Source organism: Saccostrea cucullata, unplaced genomic scaffold (genome assembly GCF_032062105.1).
Source record: "Saccostrea cucullata isolate Sc308-1 unplaced genomic scaffold, CSIRO_AGI_Scuc_v1 ctg21, whole genome shotgun sequence".
Classification (NCBI taxonomy): Eukaryota; Metazoa; Mollusca; class Bivalvia; order Ostreida; family Ostreidae; genus Saccostrea; species Saccostrea cuccullata.
This window is the reverse complement of record NW_026931375.1, coordinates 142,902-164,730: the sequence shown is the minus strand read 5'-3', so window position 1 is coordinate 164,730 and position 21,829 is coordinate 142,902. Positions and strand designations below refer to the sequence as shown.

The window sequence follows — 21,829 nt, the reverse complement described above, 5'->3', positions numbered from 1 at the left end:
TTCTTAAAAACGATCATTGCATGGATATGTCTTTGAGTAATCAATCAGTCACTTTCGTTGCAAGATGGCTTATAGAACTAAAAGATATCCAATTAAAACTTGGATATTAAATTCATTTTATTATTTTAGCTTTATTTAACACATCAGATGGTATGTGAAGAATACTGGATACAGCAATGGATAATTGTCGTTATAGAAACGTAAAATAAATGTTTAAAAAAATGACTTTTTAACAACGAATAACAATATTTTAATCAACACAGATGTAAAATAGGTAAACAAATACAAAATTTATAATTAACAAATTCACTTTTTAAAAAATATATATTGTTCTGCCTTTGATTATAATTTCTCAAAAGTTAATTCATGAAATGTTTCCTCATTCTCTCAAGATATCCAATTCTCTTTGATCTGTTAATTAATTTCTCTGTTTTCATTCTGAGGTTTCTTCTGATGAAAAGATCTGTGTTAAAAAATTAAACTACAAGTACATAGGGGATATCTATATTGTGTGATTTGATATTGGCTTTATCCAACGAGTTGAAATGGTGTAGGCCTATATATCAGCGAGGCTTGCCTAGCGAATATACACCATTTCAACGAGTTGGATAAAGCCAATATCAAATCACACAATTATAGATGTTCGATTTATCTCATACGAATTTCGTTTTAACAAAACTTTGAGACTTCCCCTGAGAAATTACATGAATGATTGCTAATTCAAATATACTGATGACGTATAACTTGATGACGTAGCACCGTTGATGTTGACATGCCTCGAAAGAAAGTAGATCGTGATCAAAATTTAGAATTTTTGCTATATGCGTCTTTGAAAACATTATGTGACAATTAATGGAGCTTTACATCAAAATAACTTCTGACTGAAAGTTGTAAGGACCATGGGATCGTGAAAATTAACTCTTCGGACGGTGGCAGTACAAAACGTGCCAGGCAAGGCTAGGCTACTTGTAGATTCATTGTTGATCCATAGTAAGTTACACCTACATTACTAGGAAGGCATACGTAGTATAATATAGGAAACATTATTGAAGATGTTAAAGGAATCCTATAATAACAACTTAACTGCTAGGCTTTACTTTCTCCGAAAACAATTTAAAGGGGGGGGGGGTAACATCTGTCTTCAAGTAGCCAATACAGATTCCTTGATAAAATAAGATACTCCTTTGACATATACGGGTATTTTTCTTGCTTTCAATGATTTTAATGCCCTTTATCATTCATTTTATAAGGGCAATAATTTTCACAAATAAAAGTTTCAATAAAATAAAATCTTGAAGCGAGGGATCGTGTCAAAACCGGAAGTGCTATTGATAAAGCATCTATCCGTGGATAAAGCATAAGTTTATCTAATGGGCTGTATCGAGATAAATTTTTGATAACATATGTCACATGTATTATATATAGTAAAAAATGTACTCACGGGTAAATAGGATGTTCCACAGAGGATTTTGTACCAGTAAGGTTGTCTACCCTGGATTAAATTGTCATCTTCCATATCAAAGTTTGTCTCCTCCCTCTCTCCTTTCATTATTTCTTTTGCTCGTTTATTCTTCTCTATCTCCTCTGCCATCTCAATGTTCAATTCCTTCTCTTGCTCTTCTTTCTATATCTCCTCCACTCTCTTTTACTGCAATTCTTGCTCTTTCTTCGGTATCTCCTCCGCTCTGTAATTCTTGCTCTTCCTTCTGTATCTCCCCCGCTCTCTTTTGCTGCAATTCTTGCTCTTCCTTCTGTATCTCCTCCGTTCTCTTTCGCTGCAATTCTTGCTCTTCCTTTTGAATCTCCCCCTTCTCTTTCGCTGCAATTCTTGCTCTTCCATCTGTATGTCCTCCGTTCTCTTTTGCTTCAATTCTTGCTCTTCCATCTGTTTCTCCTCTGCTGTCTTTTGCTGCAATTCTTGCTCTTCCTTCTGTATCTCCTCCGCTCTCTTTCGCTGCAATTCTTGCTCTTCCTTCCGTATCTGCTCTGCTTTCTTTCGCTGCAATTCTTACTCTTCCTTTTGTATCTTCTCCGCTCTCTTTTGCTGCAATTCTTACTCTTCCTTCTGTTTATCCTCCGCTCTCTATCGCTGCAGTTTTTGCTCTTTCTTCTGTATCTCCTACTTTCTCTTTCGCTGCAATTCTTGCTCTTCCTTTTGTATCTCCTCCGCTCTCTATCGCTGCAATTCTTGCTCTTCCTTTTGTATCTCCTCCGCTCTCTATCGCTGCAATTCTTGCTCTTCCTTTTGTATCTCCTCCGCTCTCTTTCGCTGCAATTCTTGCTCTTCCTTCTGTATCTCCTCCGCTCTCTTTCGCTGCAATTCTTGCTCTTCCTTTTGTATCTCCTCCGCTCTCTTTTGCTGCAATTCTTGCTCTTCCTTCTGTATCTCCTCCGCTCTCTTTCACTGCAATTCTTGCTCTTCCTTCTGTATCTCCTCCACTCTCTTTCACTGCAATTCGTGCTCTTCTCTTCTGCAATTCTTGCTCTTCCTTCTGTATCTCCTCCGCTCTCTTTCACTGCAATTCTTGCTCTTCCTTCTGTATCTCCTCTGCTCTCTTTCACTGCAATTCTTGCTCTTCCTTCTGTATCTCCTCTGCTCTCTTTCACTGCAATTCTTGCTCTTCCTTCTGTATCTCCTCTGCTCTCTTTCACTGCAATTCTTGCTCTTCCTTCTGTATCTCCTCCGCTCTCTTTCACTGCAATTCTTTCTCTTCCTTCTGTATCTCCTCCGCTCTCTTTCACTGCAATTCTTGCTCTTCCTTCTGTATCTCCTCCGCTCTCTTTCACTGCAATTCTTGCTCTTCCTTGTGTTCTATATCTTCTTCGCTCTCTTTTGCTGCAATTCTTGCTTTTCTTTCTGTATGTCCTCTGCTCTCTTCCTTCTGCATCTTACCATCTGTTCTTCTACAGCTGTCCCTTTTATCCCTTCTATCTCTGATATCTGTCTTCTCCTTTCCTTGGTGTTCCCATCTGTCTTTTATCTCTTCTCTATTTCTACTTTCGATATTTCAACCTGCCTTTTCAATATCTTTTTCCTCGTGTTTTCCTCCATTCTTATACGTGTCATTTTGGTTCTCGCTTTATTTTCTTTAGGATCTGCCTTTTGGTTTGATTTTGTCTTCATTTTATCATTCTTCTTTTTAATCATCCCATCTTTTGAATTCAGAAAGCCCATATGTTCTTCCTGAAAATTAACCCTTTCAGGATCTGGCCTTTGGTTTGATTTTCTCTTCATTTTATCACTCTTCTTTTTAATCATCCCATCTTTTGAGTTCAGAAAGCCCATATGTTCTTCCTGAAAATTAACCCATTTAAAATATAGATAGCTGATTGTCATGGTGCAAGTCTCATGCAATGTGAAGCTTTGGTCAAACGTTTGTATTACTATATTTTATGATTATAAAGTTTACTGTTACCGAATTTTAGGTGTGCTAAGTAATACTCCTTTACATTTATACCAATTATAGTTAGTAAAAAAAATATCATGAACCTACCACAGTTTTCTTTGTATCTTCTTCGAATTTTAATTGAGTTTCATTCTACAAAAGTAAAAGTGCATTAAGTTGAAACATTTTTACGTGCATAAAGTTTCAATCACAAAATCCACATTTCCAAAAGCCACGTCTAGAATTCAAAAGAAAATCCATTTGGAAATTCTTTTGAACTTAATATATATATTACAAATTTTTTTTTAGAATAATATGAAATGCGGATTCTTTTACTTTATATAATTTAAGAGTAATTAACAAAAATGTTAATATCAAGAGTTACTGTTCTTTGCTGAAAAACGTAATGTATTGCTAATTTCCATATTTAATTCTGTCACCATGTGTGGAAAGTTAATTATAACGGTTTTTATTTAATTTCAACATAATGATCCCTATAGCCGTAATGTCCCGGGGTTTTCCGGTTAACGTATTTTATGAACATTTTCACAATACCTTGGGAAATGTATTTGAAGCTTGAATGATTTCTTGACCCTGTAAGCTATGACCCTAGAGGGCGTATGTTCACTGATGCGTAAACTTCATTACATGAAGCAAAACTATTCAAATCCTTATAAACATAGAGTGATATAAGAAACGGAATACTATCTACTTCAGTAAACTTGTGTTTTGAAAGTAATATATAACGAAAAACTGAAGAAGTTGTAAACGAGTAGGGAATATGGTAGCGAAAATAACGTTTTGTGCAATTTAATGGATTATATGTGACATGATTCATTCATCATCTGATGTTATGGGAGTGTGATTTTTGCAAAGTGTGTAGTTCATAAATAGATGTATTTCTTCGAAAAAATATCAAAAATTATGGAAATTAATTTAAAGGTAAGTAAATTAATTTAAAACAGAACTGAAGTACGAATATGATGTAGGCCATTAAATTAGCTTCCTTGATTTTTAATTTGAAGAAAATGTGCTCACTATATGACAAAGTTCATAATTCATAGAAAACCAGATGCCTTCTTACATATATCGATGATAAATCTCTGAGATGAATGTTCATATTTGTCTCTTTTTGACCCTCTCTCTCTCTCTCTCTCTCTCTCTCTCTCTCTCTCTCTCGTTGTAATATTTAGTTGTTTTATTCTTTTTCTTCGTCTTTGCTCTAAAAAAGTCAGATAATAGTCTCATTATAGAAATGATTCAGTTTATTTGTATCTTTTTGTTCGTGGATTTTTGAGTCGAAATATGTAGAATATGGCTCACAATGGCAATCAATCATAATTTGTCTCTTGTTTTATTGTTAAGGTTATGTATCATAGTGATATTTGCATTATTTGCGCTGTGGTCCTTCAGAAATGATATGTTTAACTGATTAAAAATATAACTTTATTAACTGAGAGTAAATACGTTATATTTAAAAGTTTTGTAGGAATCTTTTGTTTTAGGTTTCAGTATCGTCTTGTATAATTTCTGATTCACCTATAAAAAATGGCGCGCGTGTTCAACATACCTTAAGGCTACGACACGGAAAGCATGTCAACATTTGGTCGGGACAGCAGTATTGATGGTCACACATAGAATATGTTGATGTTGGAGACATAAAATCAAACATATTTATTTAAAATCAACTGAAATAACTCTGTCCTTATCTTATAAATGTTATTTTATTCTTGGTTTGTTAAAACATTTCCAGTACGGTTAAAATATGTTAATTAACCCCTTTCCTAATTATGGTAACTAAAAAAAAAAATATGGCGGCTGAATATTTTCTAGGGAAAAAAAAAATCTTCAAAAATTAGAATACAGCATTATAATTGTTATTAAAGTTTTTTTGTATCTGTTAATACATTTACAGATTGGTTGTAATATGTTAATTAACCTATTTCCTAATTACGGTAGCTAAAAAAGTATGGCGGCTGAATATTTTTTTGGTGAAAATAGAACACAACATATTATAATTGTTATTAAAGAGTTTCATTTTAATTGATAAGCGTGTTTCTTTAAACTAAAATGGTAGCGAACTTTACATATTAACATAGTTGAATGCACTAACTTGTGTTTCTAGTCACATTAATTGGAAATCTTATGTATATAAAAGTGTACGAGACCTTGCATCTTGAATTATAATGTATAAAAATAAACATGCATGCCACTGTTTCAGTTAATTTGAATATTAATAAGATTGAAGAGGCGCATTATGATTCATAATGCAAGGCACTGGTGCATTGGAACTAAATTGATGAATAAAAAATAGTCTTTTTCCATATTTTGTGTTTATACCCAATGACTTTCTATTTCTATGAATGACAACTTTGCTCAAACTTGTAAAGAAAAGATCTTTCAAGTATGAACTCCTATAACTTACAATTTCCGGTAACCAAAAGAAAATTAAGTGTATTAAAATAAAATTCTAAAGAAAAAATATACTTGACTGTTTTATGATATAAAATTAAATTTATGATACATGTACATGTAGGTAAAAATAAGAGAGAGAAAGAGAAAGAGCATTTGCTGAACCAACACTGAATTTCGAACCATTGGCTTATACTAATATTTGTCAAAATTAAAACATATAAACATGCATAATTCTGACGTTTGTTTGTTTGTTTGTTTCATTTTAAATGTGAAAAATTTTGGTATTTTCTTTTGTTCAATGATTCTGACTTTATTTGAAAGAGGATTTTTTTTAATTTGATAAAATAAGAATCTTTTAATTGTAAAATAACTACTCTGTATCATACATTAATAGGACGCATCTCGGCCACTTCATTAATCAATGTGACACATTCTGATTGTGTAAGTACCAGATAATGCACCTGTTGTGCTTGCTACTCCCATGAAAGTTGAGTTATGTGTTTGTCATGAATCCAAAATCGATCAAGAACTTGTTGGGAATAATATAATGATGATTTTGGAGTTGCAAGAGAAATTTGCTCTTGGATACGTGACATTTTGAGGTTGGGCACTAAGTCATTCTCTGTAGTCGTTATGGGTCTAAAGACAAGAAGAAATTCAGAGCAACAGAACAAAATTAAATCATGTGCATCTTCAAAATTGTTCTGAATGTTTAGATATCATTAGTGTATCCCTCAGGAATTCTTCTGGTATTGAAATTCAACAAAAACTACAAGCATTGTGAATTAACCTGTATTTTTTAAGAAAAAAATTAAATTGGATAATTTTAAAATGCATTTATTTTTCTTTCAGATAAAAGTATGGGCGCTTCTTTTATTAAGCACAATAAAGACTGTGAATCTACAGATTTTTGGTAAAAATTTTAACGTTAACTCTATTTTCACTTTATTTTTAAGCAATAAAGATACTCTCTTTATATGTATAACTGTAAATAATTCGGGCGATATCTGAGTATTTAAAAAATCTTGATAACCTTTAACAATAAAAGTGCAATAATGGAAACCTATATAGCTATATACAAGTACTGAGTTGTTTTCTTTTTAACCAAAATGATTTAAACCTGATTTAAAACTTTGGATTTTAGATTGCCCGACTGACTGGTTCACGTCCAATAATATCTGCTATAAGTTTGTTTTTGATCCCAAAGAAACATACGAACAAGCCCGAGGACAGTGCTCGGTAAGAATTCCAGATTCCAATTCAAAAAAAAAAAAGGGAAGCACAGATTCTTAAAAACTGCTGTTTTGGACGAAATTGATTCAGGATTTAAAAAGATAACGAAAATTCAACAGTGTTATTTAATTTTAAAAACTAACTTTTAAACACAAAGAATAAGCTCGATATTTAAATCAAGAATAATAATATTTATTTATTACAGTGACTTGTGTAATACAAAATAATATCAGAATATATCTAAAATATAAGGACTGGAACTTTACACCCGGCCCTTTGGACCTATAAGTCACCTGCATTTAATTAAATTACACAATGTACTAATAAAAGTAATACTTTAACTGGATCTACGGAATCACTTAATATTATCGTATTATAAATTGTTTATATATAGTTCTGAAGATATCTTTTAAAGATTAAAAAAAGAAGTACTATTTGATTTCGTTGCTTTTTTTCTTCACAGATGCTTGGCACAAGTTTATTGTCCGTGAAATCCAGGACTGAACATGATTTCATTGACGGCTGGTTACGAAATAATGATTATTTTAGGTTAGAGATATTTCAGCAATATCAATTTCCTTGACAATCTAACTTTCACTTGACAATATATTTTGCATGAAATTTACCATATACAATGACAAAGCAAAATCACAAGACTATAGAGACATTAAAACTAGAAACACTTCTGTTCAAGATTTTGTTTTAAAAAAAGGAATCCATTCAAAGTGTTTCTTTTATCTCTTGTTATTTACTATGTTATTATCAACAGAATAAAAAAAAAATTCAAACAAACATGAATTAATTTTCCTTAAATTTTGATTTAAAAAAAAATTAATTTGCCTTCAGGAACACGTGGTTTACGACTGGTCAGCGAAGTCGAGAGAATCCCTCCATGTACGCGTGGGACGGGGACTTTACTAACAATCGTATCCCCCTAGACATGCAGTTCTGGCTCCCCAACGACCAGACCCACTTCACCCCCACCGCCCGGCAGGAGGACGTCATTGTCTACAAGTTTGATGGTAACAAAGTTTTTAATTCCATTGAATTATGTATAGTGCTGCTCTTGCAATGCACCAGTATCTTTGCTTACATAAACCAAGTTGCAAAGTTATTTGGCGGAATTACTTACATGACGTTTTAAATAAATCTTACGTACGTGTCTCATTATTAGCTATATTTAAAGTAGACACTTGACAAATTTATATGAATTTCTATGAAATTTTACATTCCTTAAGACTTATACCCTTAACAAATGATGTATTGACAAAGATTGAAGAAAAAAAATAACACAAAAAACTGTTAATAAGGGTTCTGTGACAATACTAATATTCTTGTACTGAATTCTGAACTGAGGTTTCATAATTCCATATTTATTCAAGACACATTTATGAGGAAAAGGTTATTTTTTATAGGCTGCCTGGTGTATATAATAGGTTACATTAATAAACACGGATTTTATTACTTAATAAAATGTCAAACTTTGTTTTTCAGGAATTTCATATGCTTGGACAGTTGGTAGCAAATTAGATAAAATGTCCTATGTTTGTGAAATAAGTCAAACAGAAGCGTACAAACTTACACAAGAAAAACGAGGGTTTGGTAAGAAAAATATCCCACCTTTTAAAATGAATTAGAAGAAAATTGGATAAAAAATATCTATTTAAATGTTTTTTTATCATCAACAACCGCTACAAACAAAAAAGATGCTGTCAATGATTATTTGACCATTACTCCATAAAAAAATAATACATCAATACAAATTTCTAACTTTTTAAAAATGAATTAATATTTTTAATAAATTTTACAGACTATGGTGTTCCTTACAATGAGATGGACAATGTCAGGAAAGGCCCAAAACTGGAGTTACAACCTGAAGACCTGTCCATCATTGGTCGGTCAAAGTTTGTCACCATAGAAACGGTTGCTATAGGAACACCACAACCAACATATGAATGGAAACGATTTCGTGGTTCCAATTCCACCGTCAATTCCATGGAAGATGCTGAAACAGTATGGAAAATGATTTTTTTAAGTTGTAAAGTTTCAATTTTCTACACATAAGACTGTATTGATTTTTTTTTAAAATATATAACTTACTATTTATCAGATATCTTCAAAAACGGAGTCCCGTTATACGCTGACCAATGGAAAATTTACGATAGAAAATCCTGATGAAAATTCGGATGCAGGGATTTATCAATGTTTAGTGGAGAATGAAGTGGGAAAAGTTCTCAGTAATCCCGTCAAAATCACTTTTGGATGTAAGTAGATCATGAAATTTACCATTTTTCTCGTCCAATTGAGTGGAGCATTTAATAAACCACGTGAATACTTGTACTAAAACTTACTTGTACTTTAGGGTGCAAGTTCTGCATGTTCTACTGTGTCTTCTTTATAAAGCTTTATTATAAAAATGATGACAGGTCCTCATCCTCATCAATGATGTCACCTAAAAACCAATTTTCAAATTTTTGCTATAGTGACCTTGACCTCTGTAGTATTTTTGAAATATCTATAAAAGCCTTTTACCTTTTTCATTTTCTACAATGTATTAAAATTAAAGATTTGAAAACCATTTCTATTTCTTCTATCAAGAGCTAAAAGTAAAAGTTCCACCCCAAACTAATTGGCAAACTTTGTAATAGTGACGACCTTTACTTTGGTCCTAAAAGTGAATATCGTATTTTATGGCTTCAAGAATTACACGAACAAATAACCTAACTTTTCCCCTAAAAGGTTAGAACTTCTGGATAACACTACGAAGACCCATATAAATTATCAAAAAATATATACCCAGTTTTTGCTAAGTAAGGAAAAGGCAATAAATTATTTTTTAGTGTTTAATTCAAGTTTTTGTTTATTGCAGTTTTGGGAGAATTTTCAAATGTCAAAGATGCTGATGTAAACGCCAACATGTACGATGGAGCAGTGATGCAGTGCAGCAATATTGCATTTAAACCAGGTAATCCTGAAAATCGAAAAAAAAATTTATATCTAAGATCTAGCCTGCACCTGTTGCTATATTTCAATTTTGTCAAATTATTGTCATAAACTAAAGCTTAGACTAATTTTTAATTCAATGAATTTCAGCTGTCGTGTATAACTGGCAAAGAGAACTCAGTGGCAGGCCTAAGAACATCATCCGAACTATGACGCCTTACGTGTTCATGTCTTACAATGGGAACCTGTACTTTTCGGAAGTGACGGAGGTGGACGCTAATAATTACTACTGTCAGGTGACATTGACCAGTCTAACTAGCGAAAAAGTCAGCGATGTCCAGTCTGTCAGCAAAACCAGTCTCCCTATCAGACTGAATGTATTGGCTCAAGGTCTGTTTTGTTTTGTCGTGTCTTTGACATAAAAGAATTTTCTTCATAAATCTGTTATTGTATCTTATTGTTCTTCTTTCGTCTTTTATAGCTGCAAAAACTGAGTGGGGTCCAGAAATTCAAGATGATTTCATCAATGTTTTCCCTAAACCCCCACTAAAGGGACACAATGTTCGCATGGAATGCTTTGCCTATGGCTCGTGAGTGTTAGATTTATTCCAACTTCAATTTCTCCGAAAATATATTCCTGCACTTGCTCATATTTCATACGATGTGAAGAATAATTTTCGTAATCAGATTGATTTTAGATATTAATTTTGAATTTATATAATCCACAGATCCAATAACTACATAGAAATGTGGCGTTATTGGTGGACAAGAGAAGGAAGGCCGATGCCTGAGAATGCAGAAATGTCGGATTTTAACCGCGTGTTGATCATTAAAAACGCCCGCTTAGAGGATCAGGGGAACTATGTGTGTCATGTCAAGCGTGGACATCAGGCGAGAGACAGCAAGGTTATTGCTCTGCGACTGGAAGGTAAGAAAAAATAATAAATATATAAGAAAAAACTTTATTTTTTTCTTGAAATCCACTCAAATCAATACAATTTGTTCATGGAATTTCCGTGAATGTAAAAAATAGAATGTTTAATGCTAAATAAAACAATAATGATGCATCAAATTGAAAAAGTGAGGTAACTCTGAAATATTCTAGTAACTGCCCTGGGAAAACATACGCTTCAAAATTTCTGATCTGGATATGTTATTGTTTCTCAGCAATATATTGTGACGCTAAATTTAAAAAAAAACAAAAGCCGTTGTCAAAAGCTTAATAATAGGGTAGGAATGCATGAAGAAAAAAAAACTTTTATAAAAAATATTGAAAAAAGAAGAAACTTATTAAAGTATTAAATCTGATTTTAGCGGTGCCTTATTTCATTATTCCTCTTGATGACCAGCACGTAGACAAGGGTTCCCAGCTGACCTGGAGATGTGAAGCCATGGGTTATCCGCAACCTGCCTACACGTATGTTTGTTTAAAATTTTTAAAATATGTCCACTTGATGATCCATTTAAATTTCCATATTAATATCAGAAGTCCGCTTTGAAACAGAATTTATGTTTTTTTTTTCTAAAAGGTGGTTTAAAAACGGAGAAATGCTTCAGTCCGGAAACAACGCAGATTACGTCATTTCCGGGAACGTACTGACAATTCCTGTTTTGGATGAGAAGCACAATGGAATGTACCAATGTGCCGCTACCAATGTTCACGGGACGGCCATGTCTGCTGGCCAGCTGAGGGTTTTACGTAAGTCAGGCTTTAAAAAAAAATTGCATTTGAAGGGAGAAAATTGTAGCATAAAAATGTTATTTTAGATTAGTGCTTTGAGATAACCAATAAGTTTTGCTTTTTTTATATTCAGATTTTGCACCGAGTCTACAAAAACACCCCGTACAATCACACATGGTAGGGGCCTTAAATGGGGAGATCATTATTATTTGTAAACCAGAGGCCGCTCCCTCACCAACTATCACGTGGACTAAGAACAATGTAAACCTTGTACCAGATGGCACCAGGGTTAAAATGATGCCTAATGGTAACCTACAGATAAAGGACCTCACCTACGGGGACGCCGGATTCTACACGTGCGTGGCCGATAATGGAATTCAACCACCGGCTAAAAGCACAGGACAACTGGTTGTACAGTGTATGTTTCATGTTTTCTATAACGTAGATTTATGCTATGCAACCAATGCATTTTAAAAATGTCCTAAATAAAGTTTTTTTCTGGACGAACAAGTATTGTAAATGGAACACTCTGAAAGATATTATATTTAAAATCTTACAGGCTTTAGTAATCATGTTAACAGAATTTCATCATTGTTATTTCCTTCATTACAGCGGCTACTGTGATCACTAATCCCCCCGTAACTGATCCCGTTGTTGTTAACAGGACAACTTTTATCCCCTGTAAGGCCTCTTATGATATGAACCTTGACCTAGTCTACATGTGGAACTTCAATGGGAAACTTATTGATTTTGAGAGAGAATTCCATTACAGATTGGTAAGTTATGAAGACATGATGCTATGTGAAATAAAGAAAAAAAATCGTCACAGAAAGAACTTTGCTATATGTCGATCTTACAAGGATTGAATATCTTTTTTTCTCTTTCTCAGGACACCAGTCCAACCCATTCAGGACTCAATATCATCATGACACAGTTTAAGCATGCGGGGACTTACGAATGTATTGCCAAAACAACTCTAAACCAAGATGCTAGGTCAACAATGCTGGCAGTATATGGTATGCTTATACATAATAAACATGCATGTTGTTTCATTAATTATGATCACTGACAGGTGTGGATTTTCCTGAAAAACGGCACATATATTTTGTTTTCAGCACGATGTGTGAAGTTGAATTTAAGAAATTGATATTTTTGGGCTTTGCAGGAATGTTTCTTTCAAATTGCTTCATTTATGATCTAAAATACTTATTTACAGGGTAATTTTGCCCTGTATTATTTTCCCCATCACGCTTGCAAACGAGTGTGCCTCTTTTTAAATTAGTGCGCCAGAAGAGAGATAACTCTATTTCATTTCTGAATTCGCCCACTGACGATGAGGGTGAAAGTAGCAAAAAATAAAACTTTACAAAAGTAAAACTGCATACAGTTTAACATTTATGGCAAGTGGATTTCTGCCGATAATCTGTTTTTAAATTACCTTGACATGCAATTTTAATTTATATATACATGTAATTAATTTCACACCCTGTAAAACGATTTTCCCTGTAATACCCAGGTCCTCCTGGAGAACCTGCCGGTGTGGTGGGGGTGGACGGGTCAGCCACGGAGACCACCATTCAGTTGATCTTCTTCCCAGGAGCGGAGCACGGTAGCCGCGTCTCTCATTTTGTAGTCGAGAGGGAAATAGAACACGAAAAAGGATGGAAATTGATAGGTCAACGTAAGTAATTAAGACTGTTATTTTCTAGGTTTTCTCATTTTTGTTGCATAGAACCAATTTAATTTTAAATCATTATAAATTTAGTTTCTGGTATAAATGTTCATTTTTAAAAAAAACATTTTCGTTTCCCACGTTTTTCAGATTTCCCAGAACCATTTACGATTATCCCTGGTGCCGTCGGTATGCAGAGTGACATGCGGCAGATAAAGATAGAAGGACTGCATCCTGGAAATGGTTATAGGTTTAGGGTTGCGGGCGTCAACCAGTACGGAGTCGGCACATGGAGCGTAGCTTCACGTGAGTTTGCATTACTTTGCACAAAATAATAAAATGGTTTTAATTTATATTCTATTTTATTTTTTACTTACAAATTAAGGGGCAAAAACTTTTTGAAAATAATTTCTAAATAACACTCAATTTTTACAGCATTTATTGAAACCGACATTGCGGCGCCAGACGTGGCCGTCGATGCGGAGTACATAGTAGGAGGGAATGGCAGTGTGGGGGATCTCAGCATCATCTGGAAGGTATGTAGACGGAAACCTAAATTTGGCAGTATTAACATTTCCGACTTTGTCCACGCTATGAAGTTTTATAATGCGATTTTACGTCTTGTTACAGAGAATGGAGCCTGAGTTCCACGGAGCCCCGGGCTTTGGTTACATCGTGTACTGGAGAAGATACAAACCCGAAAGCATCTACGACTCTCTATGGCGCAAAGTAAGTTTGATACTGAAATAAATACTGTATATAATATAATAGGTATCGGTGGGGAACAAGTCTGTTATAAATACTTACTTTTCAAAGTCATTTTGAGGCATATTATTTGTTATATACCGTACGTATGGTACGTACAGTACATAAAAAAACACGTATTTCTGATCGCCCCAATTACATTTTTCCCTTTATTTTTTTCATTCTGCTTATGGTTTTAAGATGCGCAAATAGATTTTTCCTATATTTCGGCTAAAACATTACTGAAACCGATTAGGGAAATTTCTAGAATACATGTATCTCAAGGTATGCTGTCCCAAAATTCTATAGTTTTTTTCTTTTTTGTAGTCGGGGCCATTCCAAGATTGGACCAAAGAGAGAATGACTGTACAAGTCGGCGAGGACAACTACTATTTAGAGTACGAGATTAAAATTCAGGTGTATAACTCTGAAGGAAAGGGACCTAACTCCACCGAGGCAGTGGTGTACTCTGCGGAAGGAAGTAAGTTCTTAAAACTCTCATACAATGTACACGCAGAACTACTAGTATATTGCGGCCATAGCCTATATAATATCGCGCCTACTGCATCGGAAAAATAAGTCAATTTTTTTTTTCCTTTTCACCTTGATCAACAACTTTTCAACACGCACGTCTTATGTAAAACAATAAATATTTACATATTATTTAGTTTAAACTTTCTCAGATTGCAAATTCATGGTACATGTTAATTACACATGTTACACAGTAGTTAACTTTTTGTTCTTTTAAATTGAGATAATTATAAACTGTGATTGTTTTTTCAAACACTATATGTAGATGAATATGAATGTCAAACAATTCATATCACCTTACAATTGTTAGAGTTGACAAATCATTGATTAACGATTGAAAAAATTAATTAAATCAATTAATGGAAACATCTATCATACACTGTAGACCCAAAGTGAATGACATAATCTATGCATGCAGCAGGTCAAAGAATTTGGGTCCGCTGTCGTAGAGTTTATTTAGAATTATCCTTCTTGGCAAGATTTCAGAAATTCGAAGTTTTGTGCCGAAAATATTTCCGAGTTTTGTCTGTAAATAAATTAATATTGTATGAAATCTAATTACCATAATGATGTCAGTTAGAAAAATTACCAAGTTTTTTTCCTAATATACTACATTAGCCTTACTTGACCCTTACTCTTACAAAAAGGGGGGGGGGGCAACTGGCCTTTCATTGAACATTAGTATGTCTGGAAAAAGAGAAGGGGGTCAGCCCCCCCCCCCCCCCCCCCGTTGCTACGTGCCTGTTATGGTTTACAAATGTAAAGAGATGATTTTGTTTGGTATTTTTAGTGCCTATAGCTGCTCCTCAGGGATTATACTGTGATGCCTATAACTCCACCGCTATGTTAGTTACCTGGGAACCTGTGGAAGACACCCGAGAGACCATGAAAGGCAGAGTGTGGGGATATCAAGTAAGAAATTAGAATGTTAATGGTTTTATTGTACAATAAAAAACGAGGATCAAGACAAATATTTTGTTATATCTCCAATGAAAGGGAATGACGGCATATATATTTACAATGGAGAGTTGTAACTTTAGAGGAAAAAAAAGGGAAAAAATCAAAAAAATGTTTGTTGCATCTTGCCATTTTTTGTGTTTTCCAATATATACAAGTTTTTCAGCGACAAGAAATTTTGTGCTGTCAACTCAAAAATCTCAATTTTAAAAAATCTCAATAACTTCGTCAATAGTACATTATAGTGTGATTTTTGTAGGTTAATTACTGGTTAGATGGGGATGACGAGCCTGTGTATAAACGTTACATCCGGTATCAGGGCCAGATCTCGGAGGCCGTGGCTATAGGACTGTTCCCGGACACTAACTTTTGGTTTGAGGTACAGGTGTTCAATACAGCTGGTCTGGGACCCCTCAGCGAAAAATTCATCCAGGAAACGCTTCACGAAGGTAAAATACTAGCTGTTAGATTCTCCATTCTCCAGTTTTAACGGTTTTCTTAAATTATTTTAAATATTCTTTTCGACTCCTGATACATATAGTATTACACAGTATTTGTCTACTAGTGGAATATATCAGTATTTGTATGTACACATTTCCCCCCTTAATTTTCAGTACCTAAGCTTTACCCCCAGGAGGTATACGTCCATTCTCTCAGTTCTTCCAGTGTCCGAGTCACGTGGAGAGGAATCAGTACCACAAGGGAGGAGGAGACCTTATCTGGGTACATGGTAAGTACTGTCTGGTAATTATCTGTCTGACTGTCTGTATAGCACTTCAGTTCTACCTTATAACATTATTAGTAATAATATTACAAAGGTTCTTAATAGTGCATTAATTATTCCTTTTTGATGACCTTTGAATAGCACTAGTATATGTTTCTGGGTCTGGTTACCACATAAAGTCAAATGAATATTAGAATATTAATATTGTCTCTAAAACTTAGTGATGATCGATTAAATCAGTGCCTTCTTTTTCAGCAATATTTGTCCGTTTTTGGTTGGCAGTGGTGAAATTTGGGCACCCACCTTTTTTTAGGGAAGGGGGGGGGGGGCAAATAAATTGTTATTAACCATTTTATGTAAATTGTGTATGTCTCTTTCTATATGATTTTTTTAAATTTTATTTTGTAAAACATTTATTTCTCTTTCTCAGGTGTATTTCTGGAAAGCCAACGATCATTTTAGAAATGCCGAACAGTATGAGACTGCCAAATTCGCCATTCAGCACGATATTTATGGAATTCAGAAAGGCGTGGTTTATGCCGTAAGAGTAGCGGGGTGCAGCGACGGTGGGGAGGGGCGAAAGTCCCCCACAGTGTACTTTACTTTAGGTACTTCTAACTTGTTTTACAAAATGTTTTTTATCTGATGTAAATAGGTAATTTAATCGTTTGTCTGAACAGAGATTGTGTGTTTATGTGGAGTAAGTGTTGTTGGATATTAAGTTTCATAATAAATAGGCATCTACTTGAAAAATGGTAAATGCCCTTTATTATTGATTCTTTGAAAAGTCAAGAGTTTCTTAAAAGTTTAATGATTTTTTTAGTGAATTATTTAATATTTATAAATCGTTTTATCTTTTAAGGAGGAATGATTCGTCTGGATAACACCACTACTAGTTTGAAGTACGAGGGAATTGATAGCTTCGGACATCAACTCAAACAGTCTCAAACCAGTGTCCTTTTTATGACTCTATTCGCCTTATTAACATCGTTCTTGATTACCGTCTGCTAATCCTCACGCGGGATTACCCTTTTCATGTGCAAATATCCGCCAGAAATTCTATATCAAGTGCATATGTTTTACCTTTCGTGTTCATCATCATTGAGTGCTGAATGTCTATAACATTTTTTTTTATTGATGTATGTAATGAAGTGTGTGAGCGGTCCATTTCTATAAGGTATTCACCCAGAGAGCTTGTTTTGAAATAAGGGAGAAGTTTGAGTTTAATTTTGTGCAAGTCGGAAAAGGTTATTCATCGGTCAATACATCCATAATAGACACAAAAATTGACGTATAAGTCTAGGGTATAAATTTCCTAGTTTATTCAACTTTCTTATCAGGAAAGGTGCGTTACTTTAAAAAAAATCAAGCCAGACTTTAAAAATTTCTTGTGATTCAGTAAGATATATATTGGATTTCACTTTTGTAATAATAAAAAAAAATCGGATTTTTTTCTTGCAGTTGTTAACACTAAAGTGTTATACTTTGATAGGATTTTGATTCAGTTAAAGTGTTTTAAAAGTTCCTTTTCAGTTCTTTTTCTTTTTCCTATATCTCTGGATAAATGGTCATTGAATGGTTTGAACGACATGTATGTATGCGGGGAGATTGGTTTAGACTGTGTTTGTAATATGTATAGGAGTTTTATACATTTTTTATGAAATATAATCAATAAATCTTTTTTGTATATTTGTTGTTGTGTATGTTTAGAAAGAAAGACCCATAATTTTCTGCTTAGAGAAGTGAAGACTACTTTCGAAGTTCATTTCCAATACCACTGGAATCTTTCGCATTGCAGAGCTGTGCTACATCAATTTACTACGTCTGTAGGAATTTACTATAGTAAACTAATATTACCAGTACCCAATTGCAATTTAATATATCAAATTACTTTTCACTATTAGGTTAAGAATTATTTGATTGCATGTCTGGTTTAATTGTTAACTTATTTAAAAACAGAATGCGATCACGTATTTTTTTTTTATTGAAACAAAGGTTCAAAATTTGAAAAGGTCAACCTGAGCTAACAGCAGACGTGTTCTCGTGTATACTGATAAATATAAAATGTTTCCATGTTTGTATGTTGTTTAACGTCCCTCTTGAGATTTTTTTTTCACTCAGATGGAGACACAACCGCTTAATGAAGGTGAAGAGCGAATTTTGACATATACGCAGCACTAAGGTCCTTTGAGCAGTGAGGGATCTTTTTCGTGCCAGCACCAACTGGGACACGGGATCTTGGTTTATACAGTCTCATCCGAAGGACCGGTTTCCACGTCCCACTGTGGGATTCGAACCCGCGACGTAAGGATCAGCTCCTATCTGTAGGTCACATTTAAGCCGACGGTCGGGCGACCAAATTTTTTCTCTTATCGTAGGATGAAAACAGAATCGCCCGACAGTAGTATCGTAGTCACATTTGTGACGGGGGTCCTCCCTGTCACTGGCACTGGTAATGAATGACTATAGTTTTTATTTACATTGTTTATTTACATATTTACATCACAGATATATATATAAGAAATCACAATTGTTCACAATACAAAAACTCATCCACACTCGTTGACTTTCAGACTTGTTCTCCTCTCTCTCACACGCGTTCCTCCAGGGCATGGCCATACCAAATCTCTTTTTCCCCACTTTCTCACACAAATCAATCTAATGCTCACTTTCATCTCTCAGAACTCTATCATGCACAATAAACAATGATAACAGAAATGACAAATAAACAAATTATAAATCCATGCTTGTCCACTCGCTTTCTCTCTAACTAACTCAAAATTACACACTTGGGAAACAGGGCTACAACGCCTGCGCCGCGCACCTGCAACCTATCACTCACTCATTTACAATTAATTAACAATTAATTCGGGCGATTACTCTGTGACATACCTCCCCTCTTAAGTGTGGCGTCCCGACACACTAATAAAATTACATGTAGTAGACTGATAATGACAATTTGATATCGCTTACAAGAATCACACATTCATAGATAAAGAGACATTACTTACACACAGAAATAACAAAATAGTTTAACATGCACACACATTTCATGTTTTATCTTTTTTTTTTTATCTTTAGATTTTTGCGTTTTATCTATACATACATTTTATACAGAGGCGTTTTCAAAACAAATGTTCATTTTAAATCCATTCAATGATATACATTATATACACAACCTGCGTATATATACACTTCAATTATTTATTTCTTTGACTGAATAAAATCTTGTACAATCCTAAAGTCTTTGATTTCATTTTCACCTAACCACTGGGTGTGTCCGTTCTGAAACTGCACAAAATAACGTTTCTCTAACCGCTTGGAGTCGTTTCTTGACCGCATCATATCTAATACTTTGACAATGGGACCGTTGTCATCGGCCGTCTCGTCTTCGTATTCAACGTCCTCGTCCGGGATATAGTCGTGATCAGGGCGGTCATTAGGATCAAGATACGGCTTCATCCTGTTAGCATGCGCTGTCAAAGTTTTCGATTTGTGATCAGGGTCCTGTAGTCTGTATGTAACATTAGATAATCGCTCGATGATCTCGTATGGTCCGTGCCAATTGTGGGTAAGTTTAGGAGAGAGTCCAGGTTTAGTCGTTGGAGTAAATAACCAGATTTTGTCACCTTTAGTATAATGAGTCTCTTTCGCTGCACGGTCATGATGTTCCTTCTGGTTTTGTTGACATTTTTGTAAGTTTTCTTTGACAAGCGTGTAGGCCTCTTGAAGGCGGACTTTTGCCTCTTCCTTATAGTCGTCTGCTACAGCGTAAGAAAATGTTGGCGGACAGAGCACGGCTTCAACGGGTAGAACAGGATCTCGCAAGTGCATTAGGAAGAAGGGTGACTCTTTTGTAGTCTCATGGATGGCGGTCCTATATGCAAACAGTATGTATGGTATAAAGGTGTCCCAGTCACGCTGATGTCCTGACACATACATTGACAACATTGTTGTGAGTGTTCCATTGAAGCGCTCCACTAGGCCATTGGTCTCCGGGTGGTAGGCAGTAGTAAAAGTTTTCCTGGTATTTGTTAATTTGCATATTTCCTTTATCAGGTTTGATCTAAAGTTCTTACCATTATCTGATAGCAGCTCTCTAGGCGCTCCGTGACGACACACTATTTCCTCTACAAAAAGTCGCGCAGTCGTTTCTGCATCTGCATTGTTTACGGCAAATACTTCAGGCCATCGAGTTAGGTAGTCACTGAACACAATAATGTACTTATTGGACTTGTAGGTTGGCGGGAACGGTCCAAGGACATCTACAGCTACTCTGTCGAATGGTCCATTAACTGCCGGTAGCGGGTTCAATGGGCACTTTGTTTTTCGGTGATTTCTTGGTAGCACAGTCTACGCATGATCTACACCAAAACTCTACATCTGAATACATTCCCTTCCAATGAAATCTCTCTTGTACTTTGTCATACGTTTTCTGGAAGGAGAGATGTCCGGCTGTCAGGTCGTCGTGACAGGCATACATGACTTCATCTATCAGGCTCCTTGGAACAGCTATTTGGCGTCTAATAGCTTGACGTCGTCTATGAGATCCAGGCTGCCAAAGATGATATAGCAGACCATTGTGTCCGAGTTCATAATCACCAGATAATATTACCGTCTCACGGGCCTTTGAAGATAATTCAGGCAACTCTCCCTTCTCTAAATAATTCATGATAGCGGCTAGGAGAGGGTCATTTTTCTGACGGTCGCGGATGTCCTGATATGACCTTTTTGGTATCACATCTGCGTCTGCCTTAGCACAGGTGGCTGCTATAGGGGATTCGGCAGGAATTCGAGATAAGGCGTCTGCGTTTTGATGAACCTTTCCCGGTCGATGTTTAATGGTTATGTCATACTCTTGAAGAGTTAATGACCATCGCGCTAGGCGTCCTGCTGGATTCTTAATGTCCATAAGCCACCGTAATGGGTTGTGGTCAGTTATCACAGTAAATTTCCGGCCGAATAGATAGTGTCTAAAGTATTTCACACTCCACACAATGGCTAATGCCTCTTTTTCGATAACTGCATAGTTCTGTTCATTTGATTTTAGACTCCTACTCGCGTACGCTATTGTCCGTTCACCATCTGGACCTTCTTGGGCTAATACGGCACCTACACCAGTGTCACATGCATCCGTGTACAGGATAAACGGAAGCGAGAAATCCGGATACCTAAGAATAGGAAAGCTGGTCAAAGCTGATTTGAAGAATTCAAACGCACTTTTGCAGTTATTGTCCCAAATGAATTCGACACCTTTCCTTAAGAGCTTGTGTAAGGGAGCAGCCTTACTTGCAAAACCCTTTACAAACTTACGGTAGTAAGAGATGAGTCCCAGAAAGCTTCTAAGTTCGCTCACATTTGTTGGCCTCGGAAAGTTGTGAATTGACTTTACTTTCTCCGTGTCAGGTGATATTCCGTCAGCTGAGACTTTGTGTCCAAGGAACGTGACCTCCGTTTTTCCGAAGTAACACTTCTTCGCTTTTAACTTTAATCCTGAATTTTCGAATCGTTTTAGCACTTCCTCAAGTCTTTTGACATGGTCG

General features: G+C 35.1%; 1 protein-coding gene across 1 annotated transcript; it reads left to right on the top strand.

The window, feature by feature from the left end:
* The first annotated feature begins 4,069 nt into the window (after positions 1-4,069).
* On the top strand, positions 4,070-17,936 carry LOC134232416 (contactin-like). Its single transcript, XM_062714365.1, has 27 exons — positions 4,070-4,328; positions 6,654-6,714; positions 6,946-7,040; positions 7,498-7,583; positions 7,881-8,056; positions 8,529-8,636; positions 8,845-9,047; positions 9,145-9,298; positions 9,904-9,999; positions 10,128-10,367; positions 10,459-10,567; positions 10,706-10,905; positions 11,292-11,394; positions 11,507-11,676; positions 11,792-12,076; positions 12,271-12,434; positions 12,548-12,674; positions 13,175-13,339; positions 13,481-13,636; positions 13,766-13,866; positions 13,961-14,059; positions 14,402-14,555; positions 15,396-15,517; positions 15,822-16,011; positions 16,177-16,292; positions 16,717-16,894; positions 17,149-17,936. The coding sequence occupies exons 1-27, from the start codon at positions 4,281-4,283 to the stop codon at positions 17,295-17,297; spliced, it is 3,855 nt and encodes a 1,284-aa protein (XP_062570349.1). The 5' UTR covers positions 4,070-4,280; the 3' UTR covers positions 17,298-17,936.
* The last annotated feature ends 3,893 nt before the right edge of the window (positions 17,937-21,829 follow it).